We start from the raw sequence: 26496 nt of genomic DNA on the forward strand, positions 1-26496 counted from the left end.
GCGTGTGTGTAGGAGGAACACGATTCAAGCCTTTTAAAGTGGAAAGAAGTCTCCCCATTCCTAGCTTGGTGAAGAGTGATCTAGAAGCTTGGATGCACATCCAAAGTATTTCTCTAGCACTCACTCTACATCTCATACACTAATGACAATTCAAAGGTTGAAAAGTCACAAATAAACTCAGCAAAAAAAGAAATGTCCTCTCACTGTCAACTGCGTTTATTTTCAGCAAACTTAACATGTGTAAATATTTGTATGAACATAACGGGATTCAACAACTGAGACAAACTGAACAAGTTCCACAGACATGTGACAAACAGAAATGGAATAATGTGTCCCTGAACAAAGGGGGGGTCAAAATCAAAAGTAACCGTCAGTATCTGATGTGGCCACCAGCTACATTAAGTACTGCAGTGCATCTCCTCCTCATGGACTGCACCAGATTTGCCAGTTCTTGCTGTGAGATGTTACCCCACTCTTCCACCAAGGCACCTGCAAGTTCCTGGACATTTCTGGGGGGAATGGCCCTACCCCTCACCCGCCGATCCAACAGGTCCCAGACGTGCTCAATGGGATTGAGATCCGGGCTCTTCGCTGGCCATGGCAGAACACTGACATTCCTGTCTTGCAGGAAATCACGCCCAGAACAAGCAGTATGGCTGGTGGCATTGTCATGGTGGAGGGTCATGTCAGGATGAGCCTGCAGGAAGGATAGCACATGAGGGAGGAGGATGTCTTCCCTGTAACGCACAGCGTTGAGATTGCCTGCAATGACAACAAGCTCAGTCCGATGATGCTGTGACACACTGCCCCAGACCATAATGGACCCTCCACCTCCAAATCGATCCCGCTCCAGAGTACAGGCCTCAGTGTAACACTCATTCCTTCGACGATAAACGCAAATCCAACCATCACCCCTGGTGAGACAAAACCTCAACTCGTCAGTGAAGAGCACTTTGCCAGTCCTGTCTGGTCCAGCGACGGTGGGTTTGTGCCCATAGGCGACATTGTTTCCGGTGATGTCTGGTGAGGACCTGCCTTACAACAGGCCTACAAGCCCTCAGTCCAGTCTCTCTCAGCCTATTGCGGACAGTCTGAGCACTGATGGAGGGATTGTGCGTTCCTGGTGTAACTCGAGAAGTTGTTGTTGCCATCCTGTACCTGTCCTGCAGGTGTGATGTTAGGATGTACCGATCCTGTGCAGGTGTTGTTACACGAGGTCTGCCACTGCGAGGACGATCAGCTGTTCATCCTGTCATCCTGTAGCGCTGTCTTAGGTGTCTCACAGTACAGACATTGCAATTTATTGCCCTGGCCATATCTGCAGTCCTCATGCCTCCTTGCAGCATGCCTAAGGCACGTACACACAGATGAACAGGGACCCTGGGCATCTTTCTTTTGGTGTTTTTCAGAGTCAGTAGAAAGGCCTCTTTAGTGTCCAAAGTTTTCATAACTGGGACCTTAATTGCCTACCGTCTGATAGCTGTTAGTGTCTTAATGACCATTCCACAGGTGCATGTTCCTTAATTGTTGATGGTTCATTGAACAAGCATGGGAAACGTTGTTTAAAAGCTTTGCAATGAAGATCTGTGAAGTTATTTGGATTTTTACGAATTATCTTTGAAAGACAGGGTCTTTAGTTTAGTACAAATATACACTGAGTTTAGTACAAATATACACTGGGTGTACAAAACATTAAGAACACCTGTTCTTTCCATGACCTAGACCGACCAGGTGACCGCTATGATCCCTTATTGATGTCACTTGTTAAATCCACTTAAATCAGTGTAGATGAAGGGGAGGAGACAGGTTAAAGAAAGATGTTTAAACCTTGAGACAATGGATTGTGTATGTGTGCCATTCAATTCAATTTAATCAATTTTAGAATACAGCTGTAACGTAACAACATGTGGAAGAACTGAATGCGTGTGAATAGTTTCCGAATGCACTGTAGGTAAAAAAGGGAACGTCAGCTCACTGTTTTACTCCTCTCAGACTTGATATTTTAATAAAGCTTTGGTGATTAAGATGTATTTCCAAACAGTCTCACGAGCCAAACACATTATCAACCGTCTTGACTAGTCCCCTTGATTACATTGGGCAGGACCATTATAAAACAGACATTGAGAGGAGGGGAGGCTATGCTTGGTTTTCAATCAAATAAAACGAAATGGGGAAAAAAACATTATTGTTTAATGTTTCTAAATAGAAAGTATATAGGCACCAACTCACACCTTGTTCAATGCACATAATGGCCAGGGTGCGTCACGGCTGGAAAGGCTTGCGTTCCCGCTGTCAAAATTCATGCCATAACCAACTGTTTTACTGCTAAAATCAGCTTTTGGTTGGTCTTAAATATCCCTACCAGCGCTGTCGGAAATTAGCACTTAAAGATCACGTTTTTAAGGACACGGCTCAAATATGGTGATGTTAGACAGGTAAATTGCCAAACCTGGCGTTAGGGCTGGAAAATGCCAGTGCACAAGTTTTCACATGACGAAATTGCAAACTACATGCGTTTGACACTAGCGCCGCCTTTAACGCCAGTCGAAAATAGAAACCCCATACGTTAGAACTGAAGAAGAAGAAAAACACAGAATCATATCATATTAAGCACCACAGGCCAAAATTACATTTTGCATTTACTTATCAATTTCGAGATGTTTTGGTATTTTGGTCCAATAAATTAAAAAGTAAAAGAATTAGATGAAAATGTATGTTTATTACTTTTGTTAGTTTATCATACTACTACCATCATCAAAATGAAATGCATAGTAACCCCTTAAATGGACTTACATCCATCATTTCAAAACTCACTACATTGAATCACACATAATTTAAAAGCCCATTTCAATGTTACAAACTGGCCTATATGTAGTAACTTACCTTGAAGATATGATGATTGGGTCTAAATGGGTGTATGACGTTGGGTTGACTAAATTCATAGGGTTTGTCTTTAACTGCCATTTCCTGAAAGTCAGACTCTATCCACACACCAACAAATTGTTCTCAGCCTCAGAAGAATCTGCATTCACTAAATGTTCAGTGGTTATCCTTAGACTAGGGTTTCCCAAATTCACTTTGTATAATAGGCAAATATGTGCATATTTAATGAGATATCACCTCATTTGTATATTTTAATACCATATTTCAGAGGGGGAAAAATATATAAAAAATAAACTAGTAAAAGTTGACTGTGATATATGATTTAAGAAGAAAAAAATACTCATAGGGTATGGTTCCTGGCCTCACTCTGTCAGAAATATGAACCAATCTTGAGGTAAATGGGGAGTGAAACATCTTCTTGTCCATGAAGACATCTGTTTCACATTCAAGTGCAATACTATTATCTTTGACTTGACTATTGACTATTATCTTTGACTATCATACAGACAGAAAAAAACTTCTAGTAAGAAATTAAATTTTTATGTATTGTACAGTATATTTCCATTAGGTGGCACTGTGGCTCCAGGATTCCAGAGAGATATAGCAAGTGGTTTTCCTGTAAATGACCCTCAAAACCCTGTTGAGAGATGCAAACACCTTTTGATTTACTAGTAGTGCAGTTAATGGACATTTTCATTACAATAACCACACTGACTACACACATATTACTCACTAGCTGTAATTAATGTCTGACACATACAGTATCAATTCTGCAGACTTAACACTATTTCATATCTCACTGAGTCATGTTTACAGGTCCAGCAACAGGGAGACATTGAGTACATCTCCTGTGTTTGAACAGGAAGTGGAGATAGAGAATCCAGTACATCTCCTGTGTTTGAACAGGAAGTGAAGATTGAGAATCCAGTACATCTCCTGCGTTTGAACAGGAAGTGGAGATTGAGAATCCAGTACATCTCCTGTGTTTTAACAGGAAGTGGAGCTGGAGAATCCAGTACATCTCCTGTGTTTGAACAAGAAGATGAGCTGGAGAATCCAGGCAGTGACATGAAGCAACAGCTGTGTCACAACAATGTTTTGTATGTAGAGAGCCTGGAGGGGAAATACAGTAGGTCAGCCAGCCAGTTCAGACACAGCTGACTTCCTCAGCGGTGGTGGGACAGACACTGGCCAACTTCTCAAGCATCCCAGACCCTGTACCCTCTCTATCCAACCCCATTCTTCCTTTCATTTCCCCTTTATACCCATTGTGGCTGTTACAGCTACAGTCGTTGGCATCTTTACTGCATAGAATAGGCGTGACGGTATTAACAGAAATATTCTTGGTGCTCTTGGCTGGCGGGCTGTGGTAGATACACTGTAGGTAGCGGTGGAAGGCCTGTCTGTAGGTCCTGTTGAATAGAGTGTAGACCAGTGGGTTGACACCAGAGGAGACATATCCCACCCAAACAAAGACCTTTAGGAGCACTGCCAACACGGGCTTATTGCACAGGCTTATTATTGAGTCCTCACACAACACGCTCAGCACATTGGTGATGAAGAATGGACACCACATCATCAGGAAGAGGAAAAACACCACACCCAGGACCATGGAGGCTCTCTTCTCATTTTTGATTGATTGAGCCATGCCAGCTCCCCCTGGCTCCTGTCTCCCTGTTGGAGAGATGGGTTGAAGGGAGGCTTGAGAGACGGAAACGTCGGAGGAACCAACAGCTGGCAAGGCCTCAGGGGCAGGGTCCTGTTTGAGGAGACGGAGACTGTCCCCTGCAGGGGACCTTGGGGTGATCCTGAGTAGGGCCGGCTGGTTGATTGAAGCCTGGCCTCCATGCAGGAAGTCAGAAGCTTGGTGCTGCAGAACACGCACAGTCAAACAGTAGCTGACCACCATGATGACCAGAGGGACAAAGAAGGCTACGAAGGAGCCAATCAGGACGAAGCTGTGCTCGTTCAGTACACAGGTCCCGTTGACAAACACCTTCCCCTCGTCATACAGGCCAATCACAGGGATGGGTGTGGAGATCACTGTCAGAGAGAGAGAGAGAGAGAGAGAGAGAGATGGACATGGAGATCACTGTCAAAGAGAGAGAGATGGACATGGAGATCACAGGACAATTAATATCACTTATTATTGTCATATTTAAACCAATGCACAAACATGGCTACATCTATCTCAAAAACATTATATTATTAGATTAGAAGAGGGAATCATAATGATTAAACAACCAGCAGGTTGATTCAAGGAAGCACATGAGGGCAGAGAAAGTGGATTGAGGTTTTTAGATGAAGTCAACAAGCTAACAGGTTGACTGGCTGTCTGATTTCTGTGAAACCAAAAAAGCCTTGAGCCATGAGACCATAATGGATGGTCCTGTCGTCCCTGTTTAGAGCATCTCTCAGCGTGAAGATGTCAGAGAGCCCCAGGAGAGGTCAGAGAAAAAGGGTCCGTTTGGCTTTCTGACAGACTGTAGAAAAAAAACACTGATGTTTTTTTCTTCAAAAAGGCAAAACAGAAAGAATGTCACATAGTAACTCACTATCTCTCCAGACACACAGACAACACAGTAGGAGGAAATTATTTAGCTAGATCTCTTGTTCAATCGTTTTCCCCCCTCCTGATTTACAACAACTACGTCAGCATGAACTCACCTATGGAGATGGTCCAGACGAGGGCGATCTTAGCCTTGGCCTTGAAGAGGGTGTTGGAGCGGCTATGTTGGATGGGGTTACAGATGCCCACATAGCGGTCCAGTGAGATGGCGCACAGGTGCATGATGGATGCTGTGGAGAACAGCACGTCTAGGTAGATCCAGACGGGACAGAGGGGTCTGGGGAAGGGCCACACGTAGTCTGAGGGATGGACAGACACACTTCACTAACAATTACTGATATTTCATTATCAAATCTTTACACCTGCTTTGTGACCATACAAACAAATCCAAGGTAATTTTTCAGTCTCATATATCATCAAATAGACTGCTATGATGTAACTAGAAAAATAATGTAATGATGTAACCGATCAAAGCATTTAATCCTTAATGACATGAAAATAATGAACGTTTATGAGGAAAGAGTTTATCTGGCTGTTGCACATTTGCACACAAACCCATTTGATCTAAGATAAACAAACTCTTCAATGCCACTCAAAGTAATGGGGCTTACTGAGATAAGGGTATTGTGTGGGAACGGGGTAATCTCACATTAGAATGTGTTTCTGTCTACTCAGATGATCTTCATTTGGTCGTGGTAAACATGAACTGTTCCTTTATCCTCGTCTAAGGGTCTTGACCAATTGTACCAATTAACAGACATAAAAGGCTGATTTGTTTGCTCCGATAGACATGCCATAACATGTTAACCAGGATCTTTTTCCTCACTGTCTTCCTCATCCACTCGAAAATCACTTCACAGTAAAGCCTCGTATCCCTAGCTGCTTTCAATAGATCATTATTCAGAGAGTAAACAAGCACTGCTTTGCCAAAAGAGCTCAACCTACCACCTAACTACCTACCATAGAGAATGTTGATCAGTGAGACCGGCATGACGAGAAAACCCACAAGCATGTCTGCCACAGCAAGGGAGCGCAGGAAGAAGCTGGTGGCATTCTGCAGCTTCCTCTCCAGAGACACAGCTAGGATGAGCAGGATGTTGCCCACCACAGTGAAGAAGATGACCATTAAGATGAGCAGAGCAGGCCAGTTCTTCTCCTTGTCAGGGGTCTCCGGTCTGGAGTCAGACTGATTCCACTCCACAGGGAAGCTCAGATTAAAGAAAACTGTAGTGCTCTCTGGCATAGTCATCCTGTCACTGAGAGAGGCTATAGGCTAGACCCTCCAAGCAGGGCTGCTGCTGTGCTCAGCCACCCATCACCTGTGCTCCAAAGCAGCACTATGGTGCTCAACAAACATTGGACTTCCTGCGATGCCAATGATAGACAGAAGGTTTCGTTTTTCATACCCGTGGTGCACTCGGGTGTTATTTGTGATGATATTTTTTTTTTTATCTGCAAAATAAATCGAAACAGTTCTGAGTTAGTCACATTTCTGTAAACACATTTCCACTGTAGACAGACAACTTAGCTTGTGTATTAACAGAACATTACAGTCACATCAACCTCTGCTTCAATGTATGTAACATCTGTCTGTGATTCTCAGCAGCAAATGTTTTAGTTGTCATAGGAGACTTTGCATAACAAATATTTGTACTGTATGTGCAAATGTTATTTTTCCATTGTTTACTCCCCCCTAAACAGTTAGCCTATTTTATTTATTCAAATGACATACTACTAGACTTGACATTATATACACATGTGCACACCATACAGAGTATACATTTAGAGCAGGTGGCAGTAGGCGTGATTCCCTAATTGCTCTGGTTAAAGTCCGCTATTCCTGCCAGATGGTCTGGATGCTCTGGGCTCTCTGCTGGTGCCAAAGAGGATGTGCAGTGTGTGATCACGGGACATGGATCCGGTTCTGATCCACGGAGTCAAGGAACAGCTGGACCGCTGCCAGAAAGCATGCAGCATCAATAAGATCCGCAGAGACTGTAAGTCTTGAACTGCACTGTTGGTTAACGGCTTGTAAGTAAGCATTTCACTGTAAAGTCTACACTTGTATTCGGCGCATGTGACAACAAGTTGATTTGATTAAAATGGCAAAGAAATTATACAGAATTGATACAGCGCTTGGCTATTGAAGAAGACCCCAGATGGCATTGCATGCTATACTTCTGTAAGAATGGCCAACTGCTGATGTGTATCACATTGGTCTCTGTGCCACATCGGGAGTCTGGGTAAAATGCTGTATCTTTGACAGTCAGACTAGAAGTCACTACCACCGTAAGAACATAAAAATGTCGTACCATGCCGTGCTATAATCCCAAACGATGTCAATGTATTATCCTTCAGAGGGACTAAAGGCTAAAGAGAAAGACAAATTAGAAATAGTCCGAGTTAATTTTAGTCCTTGGATGTCTTCATTCCTCCGGCAAACATTGAGGCTCTGGTGATTCAATCGGCTGAAAAAAAAAAAAATGTCACGTTTAATCTGCTCACCAAACACCAAGCTACACGAAATTAACACGAATTTACCCCTGGGGGAGTGGTGGAAAGTTTAATGTTTTAAAATGCATCCCAGCACTGACAATGTCTGTATGTCTGTAGCAGTGGAGGCTGGTGGGAGAAGCTACAGGAGGACGGGCTCATTGTAATGGCTGAAATGAAATAAATGGAACGGAGTTAAACATGTTGTTTCCATGTGTTTTATGTGTTTGTTACCGTTCCATGTCATTGAAGCCATTACAATGAGCTTGTCCTTGTATAATTCCACCCACCAGCCTCCAATAGTCTGTAGGAAAACAACAACAACAACAATCGATGATGTAGAACAGGGCTCTCCAACCCTGTTCCTGGAGAGCTACCGTCCTGTAGGTTTTAACTCCAATCCTGTTCCTGGAGAGCTACCATCCTGTAGGTTTTAACTCCAACCCTGTTCCTGGAGAGCTACCGTCCTGTAGGTTTTAACTCCAACCCTGTTCCTGGAGAGCTACCATCCTGTAGGTTTTAACTCCAACCCTGTTCCTGGAGAGCTACCATCCTGTAGGTTTTAACTCCAACCCTGTTCTTGGAGAGCTACCGTCCTGTAGGTTTTAACTCCAACCCTGTTCCTGGAGAGCTACCATCCTGTAGGTTTTAACTCCAACCCTGTTCCTGGAGAGCTACCGTCCTGTAGGTTTTAACTCCAACCCTGTTCCTGGAGAGCTACCGTCCTGTAGGTTTTAACTCCAACCCTGTTCCTGGAGAGCTACCGTCCTGTAGGTTTTAACTCCAACCCTGTTCCTGGAGAGCTACCGTCCTGTGTTTTAACTCCAACCCTGTTCCTGGAGAGCTACCATCCTGTAGGTTTTAACTCCAACCCTGTTCCTGGAGAGCTACCATCCTGTAGGTTTTAACTCCAACCCTGTTCCTGGAGAGCTACCATCCTGTAGGTTTTAACTCCAACCCTGTTCCTGGAGAGCTACCATCCTGTAGGTTTTAACTCCAACCCTGTTCCTGGAGAGCTACCATCCTGTAGGTTTTAACTCCAACCCTGTTCCTGGAGAGCTACCATCCTGTAGGTTTTAACTCCAACCCTGTTCCTGGAGAGCTACCATCCTGTAGGTTTTAACTCCAACCCTGTTCCTGGAGAGCTACCGTCCTGTAGGTTTTAACTCCAACCCTGTTCCTGGAGAGCTACCGTCCTGTAGGTTTTAACTCCAACCCTGTTCCTGGAGGCTTCCTTAGGTTTTAACTCCAACCCTGTTCCTGGAGAGCTACCGTCCTGTAGGTTTTAACTCCAACCCTGTTCCTGTTCCTAGGTTTTAACTCCAACCCTGTTCCTGGAGAGCTACCGTCCTGTAGGTTTTAACTCCAACCCTGTTCCTGGAGAGCTACCCTGTTCCTGTAGGTTTTAACTCCAACCCTGTTCCTGGAGAGCTACCGTCCTGTAGGTTTTAACTCCAACCCTGTTCCTCCTGGAGAGCTACCGTCCTGTAGGTTTTAACTCCAACCCTGTTCCTGGAGAGCTACCGTCCTGTAGGTTTTAACTCCAACCCTGTTCCTGGAGAGCTACCGTCCTGTAGGTTTTAACTCCAACCCTGTTCCTGGAGAGCTACCCTCCTGTACGTTTTAACTCCAACCCTGTTCCTGGAGAGCTACCGTCCTGTAGGTTTTAACTCCAACCCTGTTCCTGGAGAGCTACCGTCCTGTAGGTTTTAACTCCAACCCTGTTCCTGGAGAGCTACCAAGGTTTTAACTCCAACCCTGTTCCTGGAGAGCTACCGTCCTGTAGGTTTTAACTCCAACCCTGTTCCTGGAGAGCTACCGTCCTGTAGGTTTTAACTCCAACCCTGTTCCTGGAGAGCTACCGTCCTGTAGGTTTTAACTCCAACCCTGTTCCTGGAGAGCTACCCTCCTGTACGTTTTAACTCCAACCCTGTTCCTGGAGAGCTACCCTCCTGTAGGTTTTAACTCCAACCCTGTTCCTGGAGAGCTACCATCCTGTAGGTTTTAACTCCAACCCTGTTCCTGGAGAGCTACCATCCTGTAGGTTTTAACTCCAACCCTGTTCCTGGAGAGCTACCATCCTGTAGGTTTTAACTTCAACCCTGTTCCTGGAGAGCTACCATCCTGTAGGTTTTAACTCCAACCTTGTTCCTGGAGAGCTACCATCCTGTAGGTTTTAACTCCAACCCTGTTCCTGGAGAGCTACCATCCTGTAGGTTTTAACTCCAACCCTGTTCCTGGAGAGCTACCATCCTGTAGGTTTTAACTCCAACCCTGTTCCTGGAGAGCTACCATCCTGTAGGTTTTAACTCCAACCCTGTTCCTGGAGAGCTACCATCCTGTAGGTTTTAACTCCAACCCTGTTCCTGGAGAGCTACCATCCTGTAGGTTTTAACTCCAACCCTGTTCCTGGAGAGCTACCATCCTGTAGGTTTTAACTCCAACCCTGTTCCTGGAGAGCTACCATCCTGTAGGTTTTAACTCCAACCCTGTTCCTGGAGAGCTACCATCCTGTAGGTTTTAACTCCAACCCTGTTCCTGGAGAGCTACCATCCTGTAGGTTTTAACTCCAACCCTGTTCCTGGAGAGCTACCGTCCTGTAGGTTTTAACTCCAACCCTGTTCCTGGAGAGCTACCGTCCTGTAGGTTTTAACTCCAACCCTGTTCCTGGAGAGCTACCGTCCTGTAGGTTTTAACTCCAACCCTGTTCCTGGAGAGCTACCCTCCTGTAGGTTTTAACTCCAACCCTGTTCCTGGAGAGCTACCGTCCTGTAGGTTTTAACTCCAACCCTGTTCCTGGAGAGCTACCGTCCTGTAGGTTTTAACTCCAACCCTGTTCCTGGAGAGCTACCATCCTGTAGGTTTTAACTCCAACCCTGTTCCTGGAGAGCTACCGTCCTGTAGGTTTTAACTCCAACCCTGTTCCTGGAGAGCTACCGTCCTGTAGGTTTTAACTCCAACCCTGTTCCTGGAGAGCTACCGTCCTGTAGGTTTTAACTCCAACCCTGTTCCTGGAGAGCTACCGTCCTGTAGGTTTTAACTCCAACCCTGTTCCTGGAGAGCTACCGTCCTGTAGGTTTTAACTCCAACCCTGTTCCTGGAGAGCTACCGTCCTGTAGGTTTTAACTCCAACCCTGTTCCTGGAGAGCTACCCTCCTGTAGGTTTTAACTCCAACCCTGTTCCTGGAGAGCTACCCTCCTGTAGGTTTTAACTCCAACCCTGTTCCTGGAGAGCTACCATCCTTAGGTTTTCACTCCAACCCTGTTCCTGGAGAGCTACCATCCTGTAGGTTTTAACTCCAACCCTGTTCCTGGAGAGCTACCCTCCTGTAGGTTTTAACTCCAACCCTGTTCCTGGAGAGCTACCCTCCTGTAGGTTTTAACTCCAACCCTGTTCCTGGAGAGCTACCATCCTGTAGGTTTTAACTCCAACCCTGTTCCTGGAGAGCTACCATCCTGTAGGTTTTAACTCCAACCCTGTTCCTGGAGAGCTACCATCCTGTAGGTTTTCACTCCAACCCTGTTCCTGGAGAGCTACCCTCCTGTACGTTTTAACTCCAACCCTGTTCCTGGAGAGCTACCCTCCTGTAGGTTTTCACTCCAACCCTGTTCCTGGAGAGCTACCCTCCTGTAGGTTTTAACTTCAACCCTGTTCCTGGAGAGCTACCATCCTGTAGGTTTTAACTCCAACCTTGTTCCTGGAGAGCTACCATCCTGTAGGTTTTAACTCCAACCCTGTTCCTGGAGAGCTACCATCCTGTAGGTTTTAACTCCAACCCTGTTCCTGGAGAGCTACCATCCTGTAGGTTTTAACTCCAACCCTGTTCCTGGAGAGCTACCATCCTGTAGGTTTTAACTCCAACCCTGTTCCTGGAGAGCTACCATCCTGTAGGTTTTAACTCCAACATTGTTCCTGGAGAGATACCATCCTGTAGGTTTTCACTCCAATCCTGTTCCTGGAGAGATACCATCCTGTAGGTTTTAACTCCAACCCTGTTCCTGGAGAGCTACCATCCTGTAGGTTTTAACTCCAACCCTGTTCCTGGAGAGCTACCATCCTGTAGGTTTTAACTCCAACCCTGTTCCTGGAGAGATACCATCCTGTAGGTTTTCACTCCAACCCTGTTCCTGGAGAGCTACCCTCCTGTAGGTTTTAACTCCAACCCTGTTCCTGGAGAGCTACCATCCTGTAGGTTTTAACTCCAACCCTGTTCCTGGAGAGCTACCATCCTGTAGGTTTTAACTCCAACCCTGTTCCTGGAGAGCTACCCTCCTGTAGGTTTTAACTCCAACCCTGTTCCTGGAGAGCTACCCTCCTGTAGGTTTTAACTCCAACCCTGTTCCTGGAGAGCTACCCTCCTGTAGGTTTTAACTCCAACCCTGTTCCTGGAGAGCTACCGTCCTGTAGGTTTTAACTCCAACCCTGTTCCTGGAGAGCTACCGTCCTGTAGGTTTTAACTCCAACCCTGTTCCTGGAGAGCTACCGTCCTGTAGGTTTTAACTCCAACCCTGTTCCTGGAGAGCTACCGTCCTGTAGGTTTTAACTCCAACCCTGTTCCTGGAGAGCTACCGTCCTGTAGGTTTTAACTCCAACCCTGTTCCTGGAGAGCTACCGTCCTGTAGGTTTTAACTCCAACCCTGTTCCTGGAGAGCTACCGTCCTGTAGGTTTTAACTCCAACCCTGTTCCTGGAGAGCTACCGTCCTGTAGGTTTTAACTCCAACCCTGTTCCTGGAGAGCTACCGTCCTGTAGGTTTTAACTCCAACCCTGTTCCTGGAGAGCTACCGTCCTGTAGGTTTTAACTCCAACCCTGTTCCTGGAGAGCTACCGTCCTGTAGGTTTTAACTCCAACCCTGTTCCTGGAGAGCTACCACCCTCCTGTAGGTTTTAACTCCAACCCTGTTCCTGGAGAGCTACCGTCCTGTACGTTTTAACTCCAACCCTGTTCCTGGAGAGCTACCCTCCTGTAGGTTTTAACTCCAACCCTGTTCCTGGAGAGCTACCATCCTGTAGGTTTTAACTCCAACCCTGTTCCTGGAGAGCTACCCTCCTGTACGTTTTAACTCCAACCCTGTTCCTGGAGAGCTACCCTCCTGTAGGTTTTCACTCCAACCCTGTTCCTGGAGAGCTACCCTCCTGTAGGTTTTCACTCCAACCCTGTTCCTGGAGAGCTACCCTCCTGTACGTTTTAACTCCAACCCTGTTCCTGGAGAGCTACCCTCCTGTAGGTTTTCACTCCAACCCTGTTCCTGGAGAGCTACCCTCCTGTAGGTTTTAACTCCAACCCTGTTCCTGGAGAGCTACCATCCTGTAGGTTTTAACTCCAACCCTGTTCCTGGAGAGCTACCATCCTGTAGGTTTTAACTCCAACCCTGTTCCTGGAGAGCTACCATCCTGTAGGTTTTAACTCCAACCCTGTTCCTGGAGAGCTACCGTCCTGTAGGTTTTCACTCCAACACTAATGTAGCACACCTGATTCTAATAATTAGCTGGTTGATAAGCTGAACCAGGTTAGTTAGGTTGAAGCAGGTCCATGGGGATTCGCGATGACAGCAGTCGAATTGAAGTACTGTAGATAATTGCAAACGTAACAGAAGAAGAAGATGGCAGACAAGGAAAAAAACAAGAAAGTGGAATATACACTACATGACCAAATGTATGTGGACACCAGCTTAAACATCTCATTCTAAAATCATGGGTATTAATATGGAGTTGGTCCCACCTTTGCTGCTATAACAGCCTCCACTCTTCTGGGAAGCCTTTCCACTAGATGTTGGAACTTTCTTCCATTCAGCTACAAGGTCGGGCACCGATGTTGGGCGATTAGGCCTGGCTCGCAGTCGGCGTTCCAATTCATCCCAAAGGTGTTAGATGGGGGTTGAGGTCAGGGCTCTGTGCAGGCCAGTCAAGTTCGTCCACACCAATCTCGACAAACCAGTTCTATATGGACCTCACTTTGTGCATGGGGGCATTGTCATGCTGAAACAGGAAATGGCCTTCCCCAAACTGTTGCCACAAAGTTGGAAGCACAGAATTCTCTAGAATGTCATTGTTTGCTGTAGCGTTAAGATTTCCCTTCACTGGAACTAAGGGGCCCGAACCATGAAAAACAGCCCCAGAACATTATTCCTTCTCCACCAAACTTTACAGTTGGCACTATGCATTTGGGCAGGTAGCGTTCTCCAGGCATCTGCTAAACCAAGATTTGTCAGTCAGACTGTCAGATGGTGAAGCTTGATTCATCACTCCAGAGAACACATTTCCACTGCTCCAAAGTCCAATGGCGGCACGCTTTACACCAGCCAACGTTAGTTATTGCGCATGGTGATCTTAGGCTTGTGTGCACCAGCTCAGCCATGGTAACCCATTTCATTAAGTTTCCGATGAACAGCTCTTGTGCAGATGTTGCTTCCAGAAGCAGTTTGGAACTCGGTAGAGAGTGTTGCAACTGAGGACAGACCATTTTTACACACTACGCGTTTCAGCAGTCACCGGGTCTGTTCTGTGAGCTTGTGTGGCCTACCACTTCGGCTGAACAATTGTTGCTCCTAGATGTTTCTACTTCACAATATCACTTACAGTTGACCGGGGCAGCTCTAGCAGGGCAGAAATTTGACAAGCTGACTTGTGACAGTGCCCCGTTGAAAGTCACTGAGCACTTCAGTAAGGCCATTCTACTGAAAATGTTTGTCTATGGAGATTGCATGGCTGTGTGCTTGATTGTATACGCTTGTTAGGAACGGGTGTGGCTGAAAAAGCCAAATCCACTCATTTGAAGGGGTATCCACATAATTTTGTATATATAGTGTATTATGAATAAATATAGAGTGGGGGATAGCAGAAGCCTTCTGGAAGATCTGTCGAAGGGGAAGATGGCAGATAAGGAGAAAAGGGAAACATGTTTTGATGGAATGGAGGATTGCACAGCACTTTTGGAAGAGCTCGAGAAGGAAAGTTAAATAATTGTGGTGCAGTGTTGACCGACAAGAAGGAGCTGAGTGCACTGGGGAGCAATGTGGTGAGTCAAGTGCAAAAAGAGCAATACGTGCTCTAGTAGCTCAGAGATGGAACCTGACAAGGGTATGGATGTAGTACCTGCGGTGAGGACTGCTGAGTTCAGGCCTCATCCAGATGGTGATGAAGGTGATTTTGGCCCAGTGGGAGTGAGACTTTGAGAGAATGGATCTTTGCCTTCTGGCTGATCCATATGTGGTGTCAGGTTGGGTGAAAAAGAGGTTAGGGAATATTTGTTCGGTGAAAGTGACTCGAAGTGGTATCATGTAGATTTTGTGCGTTTCTGCTGTCCAGAGGGAGCGTGTGCTCCGTACAACGCGACTGGGGACAAGAACTGTGACTTGCTTTCCTCTCCAGAGCAGGGTACTGCTCCCTCTGGTAGCAGACAATGGGGATCCATAATAAATACAAATAACTGGAGTGGCGTTAAGTGTTGAGGAAGATCAACTGAAGTGGAAGATTCCCTGAGTCTGTGACCCCCATCATTTGGCGCAGACCTGGTGGAGAGCTGATGACCTGGTGGAGAGCTGATGACCCAGTGGAGAGCGCAATGAAATGGAAAAGACACAGTCTGGACTACTAAGTTAGGATCTGTCAGTTATCCCGTAAGAGCTTTTGTCCCAAATCCATTAGCGTTTTAGGTGGCAAACTTATGGTAATATGGCAGTAGTGTGTAGCAGGGAGATTCTGAGATGTGTGCAGGAGAACATGAGACAAAGGAATGTGTAGTATCAGTGGAACAAAAGTGTGTGTGTGTTAACTATAGGGGTACCCATGGTGCTGGAGATCAGAGGTGTCCGGAGAGAGAAAGACAGGTTGAGGTTACCAGGATCAGAGTAGTGCAGAAGGTGTCGTATGCAGAGGCACTGAAGAGAGTAGTAGAGGAAGATGTATCCAGGGTGAAGAATCCTAAGAGGATCTCTGTGAGTTGGCCGAGGCCAATAGAGAGTGATAGGAATAACATGTGCTTCAGTAAGGTTAGTTTTTAGGCGTTCATGGCCATTGTTGTCAATTATACCGCAGGAATGGAAAGTAAATCATAGAGGACATAGAGAATAGGCTAATACACAGCCAATACAGTAGGTGGTGGTATGCACCTATGAAATTTGTTTGCGGACCGCCATAATACCAAAGAAGACACACCAAAGTAGCCGTTGCAGACTCAAATCAGGGACGTAGAGAGGCTGGTATTAGCAAGACTAGTAGAGTAAGTGTATTGTTGGCAGAATAGATGGATGCAGTTCAATGCATGATTAATATAATTCACCAATACATTTCTTGGTTGTCCAAAAAATATTGCTATGGTCAATTTTTTGCCTCCTCCGCCCATCCGGGATGCACTGTTTCAGTTTCAATGACTCAATATTTTGGACAAAAACGGACAATGTAACTAAGGCTGGGAATGTCAATACAATCAATCTACCACGGGCAATGATCACAAGTCAGTCGTAACGGGGCTAATAAACCAGTTGTATCTATTTATGTAGCTATTTATTTAGCAAGCTAAAAACCTGGAGCCTAACGTTAGCTAGCTAGCTAGGCTGTCATGTCATTGTGCGAGTGGCTGACTTTTTCCCATCATTACTTTTACAGTGGCTACAGGTAGAGATGTTGCTGTCATTTGGTTAGCAAGCAAGAAATGTGAATAGCTTTGCTAGCTAGCTATGCTGAACTTGAACGACTATTATCCACAGTTAGCATGCATATCTATTATTTGTAAATCAAATGTACACTGCTCAAAAAAATAAAGGGAACACTAAAATAACACATCCTAGATCTGAATGAATGAAATATTCTTATTAAATACTTTTTTCTTTCAATAGTTGAATGTGCTGACAACAAAATCACACAAAAATTATCAATGGAAATCAAATTTATCAACCCATGGAGGTCTGGATTTGGAGTCACACTCAAAATTAAAGTGGAAAACCACACTACAGGCTGATCCAACTTTGATGTAATGTCCTTAAAACGAGTCAAAATGAGGCTCAGTAGTGTGTGTGGCCTCCACGTGCCTGTATGACCTCCCTACAACACCTGGGCATGCTCCTGATGAGGTGGCGGATGGTCTCCTGAGGGATCTCCTCCCAGACCTGGACTAAACCATCCGCCAACTCCTGGAGAGTCTGTGGTGCATGGTGGATGGAGTGAGACATGATGTCCCAGATGTGCTCAATTGGATTCAGGTCTGGGGAACGGGCGGGCCAGTCCATAGCATCAATGCCTTCATCTTGCAGGAACTGCTGACACACTCCAGCCACATGAGGTCTAGCATTGTCTTGTATTAGGAGGAACCCAGGGCCAACCGCACCAGCATATGGTCTCACAAGGGGTCTGAGGATCTCATCTCGGTATCTAATGGCAGTCAGGCTACCTCTGGCGAGCACATGGAGGGCTGTGCGTCCCCCCAAAGAAATGCCACCCCACACCATGACTGACCCACCGCCAAACCGGTCATGCTGGAGGATGTTGCAGGCAGCAGAACGTTCTCCACGGCGTCTCCAGACTCTGTCACGTCTGTCACATGTGCTCAGTGTGAACCTGCTTTCATCTGTGAAGAGCACAGGGCGCCAGTGGCGAATTTGCCAATCTTGGTGTTCTCTGGCAAATGCCAAATGTCCTGCACAGTGTTTTCAGCTCGCATTGATTTGCCATCCTGGATGAGCTGCACTACCTGAGCCACTTGTGTGGGTTGTAGACTCCGTCTCGTGCTACCACTAGAGTGAAAGCACCGCCAGCATTCAAAAGTGACCAAAACATCAGCCAGGAAGCATAGGAACTGAGAAGTGGTCTGTGGTTATCACCTGCAGAACCACTCCTTTATTGGGGGTGTCTTGCTAATTGCCTATAATTTCAACCTTTTGTCTATTCCATTTGCACAACAGCATGTGAAATGTATTGTCAATCAGTGTTGCTTCCTTAGTGGACAGTTTGATTTCACAGAAGTGTGATTGACTTGGAGTTACATTGTGTTGTTTAAGTGTTCCCTTTATTTTTTTGAGCAGTGTATTTGGCATGGATCAAATGGGTGAGCAGGCAGTTCCCATTCAATTGTCAGAACATGGGTTAGGACAATAGTGCATTGGCAGAGAATTTGAAGAAGGGGTGAGCAGGCTACTATTCCCCAATGTTTATCAGTGCAAATTGTATTTATTTTGTACTTTTTACCCATTTTTCTCCACAATTTTATGATACCCAATTGCTAGTTACGGTCTTGTCCCATCACTGCAACTCCCGTACGGACTCGGGAAAGGCGAAGGTCGAGGGCCACGCGTCCTCCGAAACACGGTACCTTAAGCCACACTGCTTCTTGACACACAGCTCGCTTAACCCAGAAGCCAGCTGCAACAATGTGTCGAAGGAAAAAAGTACAGCTGGCAACCAAAGTCAGCGTGCATGCACATGGCCACCACAAAGAGTCGCTAGAGCGCGATGGGACAAGGACATCCCAGCCGGCCAAACCCTCCCCTAACCTGGACTCGGTGGTGGAAAAAATACACAATTGTCATACTTGAGTAAAAGTAAAGACACCTTAATAGAAAATGACTCAAGTAAAAGTGAGTCACCCAGTAAAATACCACTTGAGTAAAAGTCCAAAAGTATTTGGTTAAATGTAATTACTAAATATATACTTAAGTAAAAGCAAAAGTATAAATCATTTCACATTCCTTATATTAAGCAAACCAGACGGAATGATTTTCTTGTTTTATTATTTTAAGGATAGCCAGGGGCACACCAACACTCAAATATCATTTACAAAATAATAATTTGTGTTTTAATCAGTCCGCCAGATCAGAGGCAGTAGGGATGACCAGGGATGTTCTCTTGATAAGTGTGTGAATTGGACAATTTTTCTGTCCTGCTAAGCATTCAAAATGTAACTAGTACTTTTGGGTGTCAGGGAAAATGTATGGAGTAAAAAGTACATTATTTTCTTTAGAAATGTATTGAAGTAAAAGTTGTCAAAAAGATAAATAGTAAAGTACAGATACCCCCCAAAAACGACTTAAGTAGTACTTTAAAGTATTTTCACACCACTGCCCGGATGATGCTGGGCAAATTGTGCGCCGCCTCGTGGGTCGAACCCGGATCTGTAGTGACGCCTCTAGCATTGCGATGCAGTGCCTTGGTCCTCCTGAGTGGCGCAGCGGTCTATCAGTGCAATTTTGATGGCCAACTACAAGCTGAAAAAGTTTCAGTTTCAGCAGTCCCAAATGTAAGAGGATTTGGGTTATTTATATCTTTGCAGAAATCCATTCAGGTATTTTGTGGCAATGCTTTCTAATGGTCTAAAGTCACACTGTTGCTACTGCCTGTAAACACACAGTCCATTTCAAAGTGAATGATGGCAGGCTGTGTGGCAAATGGCTTTTGCATAAAGGCCTTCTGTAGCTCCGATTGGCTATGGCGCACCGGTCTGTGTAGAGTCCGGTCCTGGACAAGACTGACATGTTTTTATTAGGTTTTATTTGCTGCAGTTGTAACAGTATAACTTTAGTCCGTCCCCTCGCCCATAACCGGGCTCGAACCAGGGACCCTCTGCACACATCAACAAGTGACACCCACAAAGCATCGTTACCCATCGCTCCACAAAAGCCGTGGCCCTTGCAGAGCAAGGTGAACCACTATTTCAAGGTCTCAACGCGAGTGACATCACCGATTGAAATGATATTAGCGCGCACCACCGCTAACTAGCTAGCCATTTCACATCGGTTACACAGTGTCTATTAATTGTCCAAACGCACGGCTGGTTTCCCACTATTGCTATATCATTTTCAAAATGCCTTACTCTACGTCATTCCCAAACATTCTATGAAAGTATGAAAATGTGAAAAGGATAATAATAATAATCATTAAAAAATTAAAGGTGTCATATTCTTCCTGGGGGTGTACTGATTCTTATCAGATTTCATGTTGATAAAACGCTGTGAGTTCCACCTTAAGTCCTACTAAATGTGTTGATCCAGATCTGTTCCAGCTTTAGCTAACTCCTCTGACCACTGTAATGCCATGTATGGTATCAAATAGCCCTATGTTTATAACTCAAGAATTCATTCCACTTCTTACCCTAATCAAGAGGCATCAGACAAACATTAAAGCACAGACACAACCCAGACTGAGTTCCTGGGAAAAAACAAACGCAGGACAATGCCCTGGTCGGTGATGCTATGACAGGATTCTCAGGAGAGGAGAGGCTGAAATAGTTCACTTGCAGGAAGTGGTTCTGAAGAGATTAATTAAACTTGACATCTAGAGCTGGCAGAGGTCATTCTGTCCTCAGCAAGGGGAATTGTCCTCAATGTGACAGCATAGGTGTCCCACACAATAGGAACCTTTAATCAGAGGCAGAATCACCTTTATTTGCCAAGTACATTTGCATGTAAATTAATTTGACTTGGTGAAATGGTCCTGCCACATTAAACAGAATATACAGACAGACGATAAACAGGATATACAGACAGACGATAAACAGGATATACAGACAGACGATAAACTGGATATACAGACAGACGATAAACTGGATATACAGTCAGACGATAAACAGGATATACAGACAGACGATAAACAGGATATACAGACAGACGATAAACAGGATATACAGACAGACGATAAACTGGATATACAGTCAGACGATAAACAGGATATACAGCCAGACGATAAACAGGATATACAGTCAGACGATAAACAGGATATACAGCCAGACGATAAACAGGATATACAGTCAGACGATAAACAGGATATACAGCCAGACGATAAACAGGATATACAGTCAGACGATAAACAGGATATACAGCCAGACAATAAACAGGATATACAGTCAGACGATAAACAGGATATACAGCCAGACGATAAACAGGATATACAGCCAGACGATAAACAGGATATACAGCCAGACGATAAACAGGATATACAGTCAGACGATACACGGGATATACACAAACGATAAACAGGATATACAGCCAGACGATAAACAGGATATACAGCCAAACGATAAACAGGATATACAGTCAGACGATAAACAGGATATACACAAACGATAAACAGGATATACAGTCAGACGATAAACTGGATATACACAAACGATAAACAGGATATACAGTCAGACGATAAACAGAATATACAGCCAAACGATAAACAGAATATACAGCCAGATGATAAACAGGATATACAGTCAGACGATAAACTGGATATACACAAACGATAAACTGGATATACACAAACGATAAACAGGATATACAGTCAGATGATAAACAGGATATACAGTCAGACGATAAACAGGATATACACAAACGATAAACTGGATATACACAAACGATAAACAGGATATACAGTCAGACGATAAACGGGATATCCAGTCAGACGATAAACAGGATATACACAAACGATAAACAGGATATACAGCCAGACGATAAACAGGATATACAGCCAGACGATAAACAGGATATACAGTCAGAAGATAAACTGGATATACACAAACGATAAACAGGGTATACAGTCAGACGATAAACGGGATATCCAGTCAGACGATAAACGGGATATTAAGTCAGACGATAAACAGGATATACAGTCAGACGATAAACAGGATATACAGTCAGACGATAAACAGGATATACAGCCAGACAATAAACAGGATATACAGTCAGACGATAAACTGGATATAGACAAACGATAAACAGGATATATAAACAGGATATATAGCCAGACGATAAACAGGATAACAGTCAGGATAAACTGGATATACACAAACGATAAACAGGATATACAGTCAGACGATAAACAGGATATACAGCCAGACGATAAACAGGATATATAGCCAGACGATAAACAGGATATACAGTCAGATGATAAACTGGATATACACAAACGATAAACAGGATATCCAGTCAGACGATAAACGGGATATCCAGTCAGACGATAAACAGGATATTAAGTCAGACGATAAACAGGATATACAGTCAGACGATAAACAGGATATACAGCCAGACGATAAACAGGATATACAGCCAGACGATAAACAGGATATACAGCCAGACGATAAACAGGATATACAGCCAGACGATAAACAGGATATACAGTCAGAGATAAACTGGATATACACAAACGATAAACAGGGTATACAAACGATGGATATCCAGTCAGACAGTCAGACGATAAACAGGATATACAGTCAGACGATAAACAGGATATACAGCCAGACGATAAACAGGATATACAGCCAGACGATAAACAGGATATACAGTCAGACGATAAACTGGATATACACAAACGATAAACAGGGTATACAGTCAGACGATAAACGGGATATCCAGTCAGACGATAAACGGGATATCCAGTCAAACGATAAACAGGATATACAGTCAGACGATAAACAGGATATACAGCCAGACAATAAACAGGATATACAGCCAGACGATAAACAGGATATACAGTCAGACGATAAACAGGATATACAGTCAGACGATAAACAGGATATACAGTCAGACGATAAACAGGATATACAAACGATAAACAGGATATACAGCCAGACGATAAACAGGATATACAGCCAGACGATAAACAGGATATACAAACGATAAACAGGATATAGTCAGACGATAAACTGGATCTACACAAACGATAAACGGGATATACAGTCAGACGATAAACGGGATATCCAGTCAGACGATAAACGGGATAATAAGTCAGACGATAAACAGGATATACACAAACGATAAACAGGATATACACAAACGATACAGGATATACAGCCAGACGATAAACAGGATATACAGTCAGACGATAAACAGGATATACACAAACGATAAACAGGATATACAGCCAGACGATAAACAGGATATACAGCCAGACGATAAACAGGATATACAGTCAGACGATAAACTGGATATACACAAACGATAAACAGGATATACAGTCAGACGATAAACAGGATATACAGCCAGACGATAAACAGGATATATAGCCAGACGATAAACAGGATATACAGTCAGATGATAAACTGGATATACACAAACGATAAACAGGATATCCAGTCAGACGATAAACGGGATATCCAGTCAGACGATAAACAGGATATTAAGTCAGACGATAAACAGGATATACAGCCAGACGATAAACAGGATATACAGCCAGACGATAAACAGGATATACAGCCAGACGATAAACAGGATATACAGCCAGACGATAAACAGGATATACAGCCAGACGATAAACAGGATATACAGTCAGACGATAAACTGGATATACACAAACGATAAACAGGGTATACAGTCAGACGATAAACGGGATATCCAGTCAGACGATAAAGGGGATATTAAGTCAGACGATAAACAGGATATACAGTCAGACGATAAACAGGATATACAGCCAGACGATAAACAGGATATACACAAACGATAAACAGGATATACACAAACGATACAGGATATACAGCCAGACGATAAACAGGATGTACAGTCAGACGATAAACAGGATATACACAAACGATAAACAGGATATACAGTCAGACGATAAACAGGATATACAGTCAGACGATAAATGGGATATACACAAACGATAAACAGGATGTACAGTCAGACGATACACAGGATATACACGAACGATAAACAGGATATACAGTCAGACGATAAACAGGATATACAGCCAGACGATAAACAGGATATACAGTCAGACGATAAACAGGATATACACAAACGATACACAGGATATACACGAACGATAAACGGGATATACAGTCAGACGATAAACAGGATATACAGCCAGACGATAAACAGGATATACAGTCAGACGATAAACAGGATATACAGTCAGACGATAAACAGGATATACAGCCAGACGATAAACAGGATATATAGCCAGACGATAAACAGGATATACAGTCAGATGATAAACAGGATATACAGTCAGACGATAAACAGGATATACAGCCAGACGATAAACAGGATATATAGCCAGACGATAAACAGGATATACAGTCAGATGATAAACTGGATATACACAAACGATAAACAGGATATACAGTCAGACGATAAACGGGATATCCAGTCAGACGATAAACGGGATATAAAGTCAGACGATAAACAGGATATACACAAATGATAAACAGGATATACAGCCAGACGATAAACAGGATGTACAGTCTGACGATAAACAGGATATACACAAACGATAAACAGGATATACACAAACGATAATAGGGATATCCAGTCAGACGATAAACAGGATATACAGTCAGAATGGCACATCATTTCATAAACTTTACCGTGGGAAAGTTATGTTGATATGCTTCATCAGTTTGCCGTCAAATGAGTGATTTCACATGTCTCCAGGATTATAAGGTAAAATGTATCTAAAACAAGATATTTAAAATTCCCTTATCCAAACAGATTACCTAGCTCGTATCAATAGCTCTTATCAAGTTGTAAATTACAGTGCATGGAGAATGGTGTTATTTCTATGGAGGGAAAAAAGTAGATGTTTTTACCACTTGGAACCGGTAGGTTCGCTGGACCTTAATGAATTAGTTTCTTCGCATGTAAGAGTAGTGGAATTATTAGGGGATTTAATTCAAGATCAGAATACAGCATATCTGTAGACACACGTCGGCTACACATTCATAACTTCATACAAACGAATAACAGCTTAATAGCATTCTATTTTATATGCTTAACTTCAAGGTCAGAATACACACAGAGTGAAGAGTGCATATAAAGGGAATACCGTTCCATTTACACTTAATTTAGGTCAGAATCGACCCTATGCACTTGATAAATATATGTGTCTTTGCCTGGATTTGTGCAAAGGATTACATTGCAGTCAAGAACAGACCTGCTGTCTCAACACTAATCAGACTATACAAGGGCAGTCATTCACCTAATGCAATCAATTAACCATGAGATCCAAGATCAATGCCTAATATCAATCTCTGTGGCAAAGCCAATCAAATAATTTAGTGAAAGGGTGACTGCAGAAGACCTTTTCTATAATTCCATGCATAATAGTTGTATCTTTTATCAATGTTTATTATGAGTATTTCTGTAAATTGATGTGGCTCTCTGCAAAATCACCGGATGTTTTGGAAATACTGAACATAACGCGCTAATGTGTACTGATATGTTTTTATTTAAATATGAACTTTATCGAACAACACATACATGTATTGTGTAACATGAAGTCCTATGAGTGTCATCTGATGAAGATCATCAAAGGTTAGTGATTAATTTATCTCTATTTCTGATTTTTGTGACTCCTCTCTTTAGCTGGAAATATTGCTGTTTTTCTGTGACTTTGCTCTGACCTAACATAATCGTTTGGTTTGCTTTCGTCGTAAAGCCTTTTTGAAATCGGACATTGTGGTGGCATTAACAAGAAGTGTATCTTTAAAATGGTGTAAAATACTTGTATGTTTGAGGAATTTGAATTATGGGATTTCTGTTGTTTTCAATTTGGCGCCCTGCGCTTTCACTGGCTGTTGTCATATCGATCCCGTTAGCGGGTTCTCAGCCCAAAGAGGATATTATTAATTTACTACATTAGTAAACAATGTCTCAATGGGCTTCAAAAGTGTACAACTATCATATTGTTCTCATGGACTGTCAGTCTTTGCACCCAAGCTCTATCTATGTATTTGAGAGTGGTTACATTTTCTCAGCACCATTCCTCAGCTTTAGGCTACAGCCAATTAAGTGGCTGCCATTTGATTGAAAACGAACTAAGGCTTTATATGGACGGTAGCTAGCCATAAGAGCGTTGGGCCAGTAACCCGAAAGGTCGCTGGTTCGAATCACTGAGCCCACTAGGTGAAACATCTGTCGATGTGCCCTTGAGCAAGGCACTTAACCCTAATTGTTCATGTTAGTCGCTCTGGGTAAGAGCGTCTACTAAATATAAAGTGGGTAGGCTATTTAGAATTGAAGATCCTAAAACGGTCTGTATAGCCCTATAGCGAACCGATGCAAATTAATTCAAGTATCTTATTTGAGAGCGCTTGCAAATCTACATAGGATATACAACAATTTCAAAGCGAGACGTTACATACCGCCAATGATGCTGTCGGACCTTCTGCGCGCACTTTTCGTTTTCACTTCCTCAAAACGTATTTCCTTCATAAACCCATCATGTATGTCAGCCTCCTTTCATGGTAAAGTGAGAACTCTCCGTGTAAAATCTGCGGCAGTTGCAGAAGTAGAGGCGTATGCTCTGACTTAGAGTCGAGAACAAACTCAATGTTCTCATCTCCACGCCTTCCATCCATCCAAAGACGCTGCCACGCTCACAATGCCGCTCTGCTTTGTGACTGCTCGTGTACATTTTCACATGAGATTGTTGTTCAATATTGCTTAATTAATAATGTACGTAAATTGCAGTCTGTTTTGAAGACTTCATTCCGCTTGCAAATGACGTGTTCAATTAGATAGGGTTTTCGCTTTCCTCATCTGAATGTGCATTTCTTGCACAAAGTGAAAGAAAATATACCTACTTCATATTTTGATGCAGTAGGCCTACTACTGTACTGTCAATAACAACATTGTAAATAACGT

At 43.6% G+C, this 26496-nt stretch overlaps 1 protein-coding gene across 1 annotated transcript; it reads right to left on the reverse strand.

Annotated features, from left to right (window-relative positions):
- Nucleotides 1-2296: 2296 nt before the first annotated feature.
- Nucleotides 2297-26289, reverse strand: LOC112231149 (5-hydroxytryptamine receptor 2A-like). Its single transcript, XM_024397727.2, has 4 exons — nucleotides 25995-26289; nucleotides 6413-6904; nucleotides 5551-5751; nucleotides 2297-4926 (listed from the first exon to the last, which is right to left on the reverse strand). Exons 2-4 carry the CDS (start codon nucleotides 6699-6701, stop codon nucleotides 4031-4033), a joined length of 1386 nt encoding a protein of 461 aa, XP_024253495.1. The 5' UTR covers nucleotides 6702-6904; nucleotides 25995-26289; the 3' UTR covers nucleotides 2297-4030.
- Nucleotides 26290-26496: the final 207 nt, after the last annotated feature.

Source organism: Oncorhynchus tshawytscha, linkage group LG33, assembly GCF_018296145.1.
Source record: "Oncorhynchus tshawytscha isolate Ot180627B linkage group LG33, Otsh_v2.0, whole genome shotgun sequence".
NCBI lineage: Eukaryota > Metazoa > Chordata > Actinopteri > Salmoniformes > Salmonidae > Oncorhynchus > Oncorhynchus tshawytscha.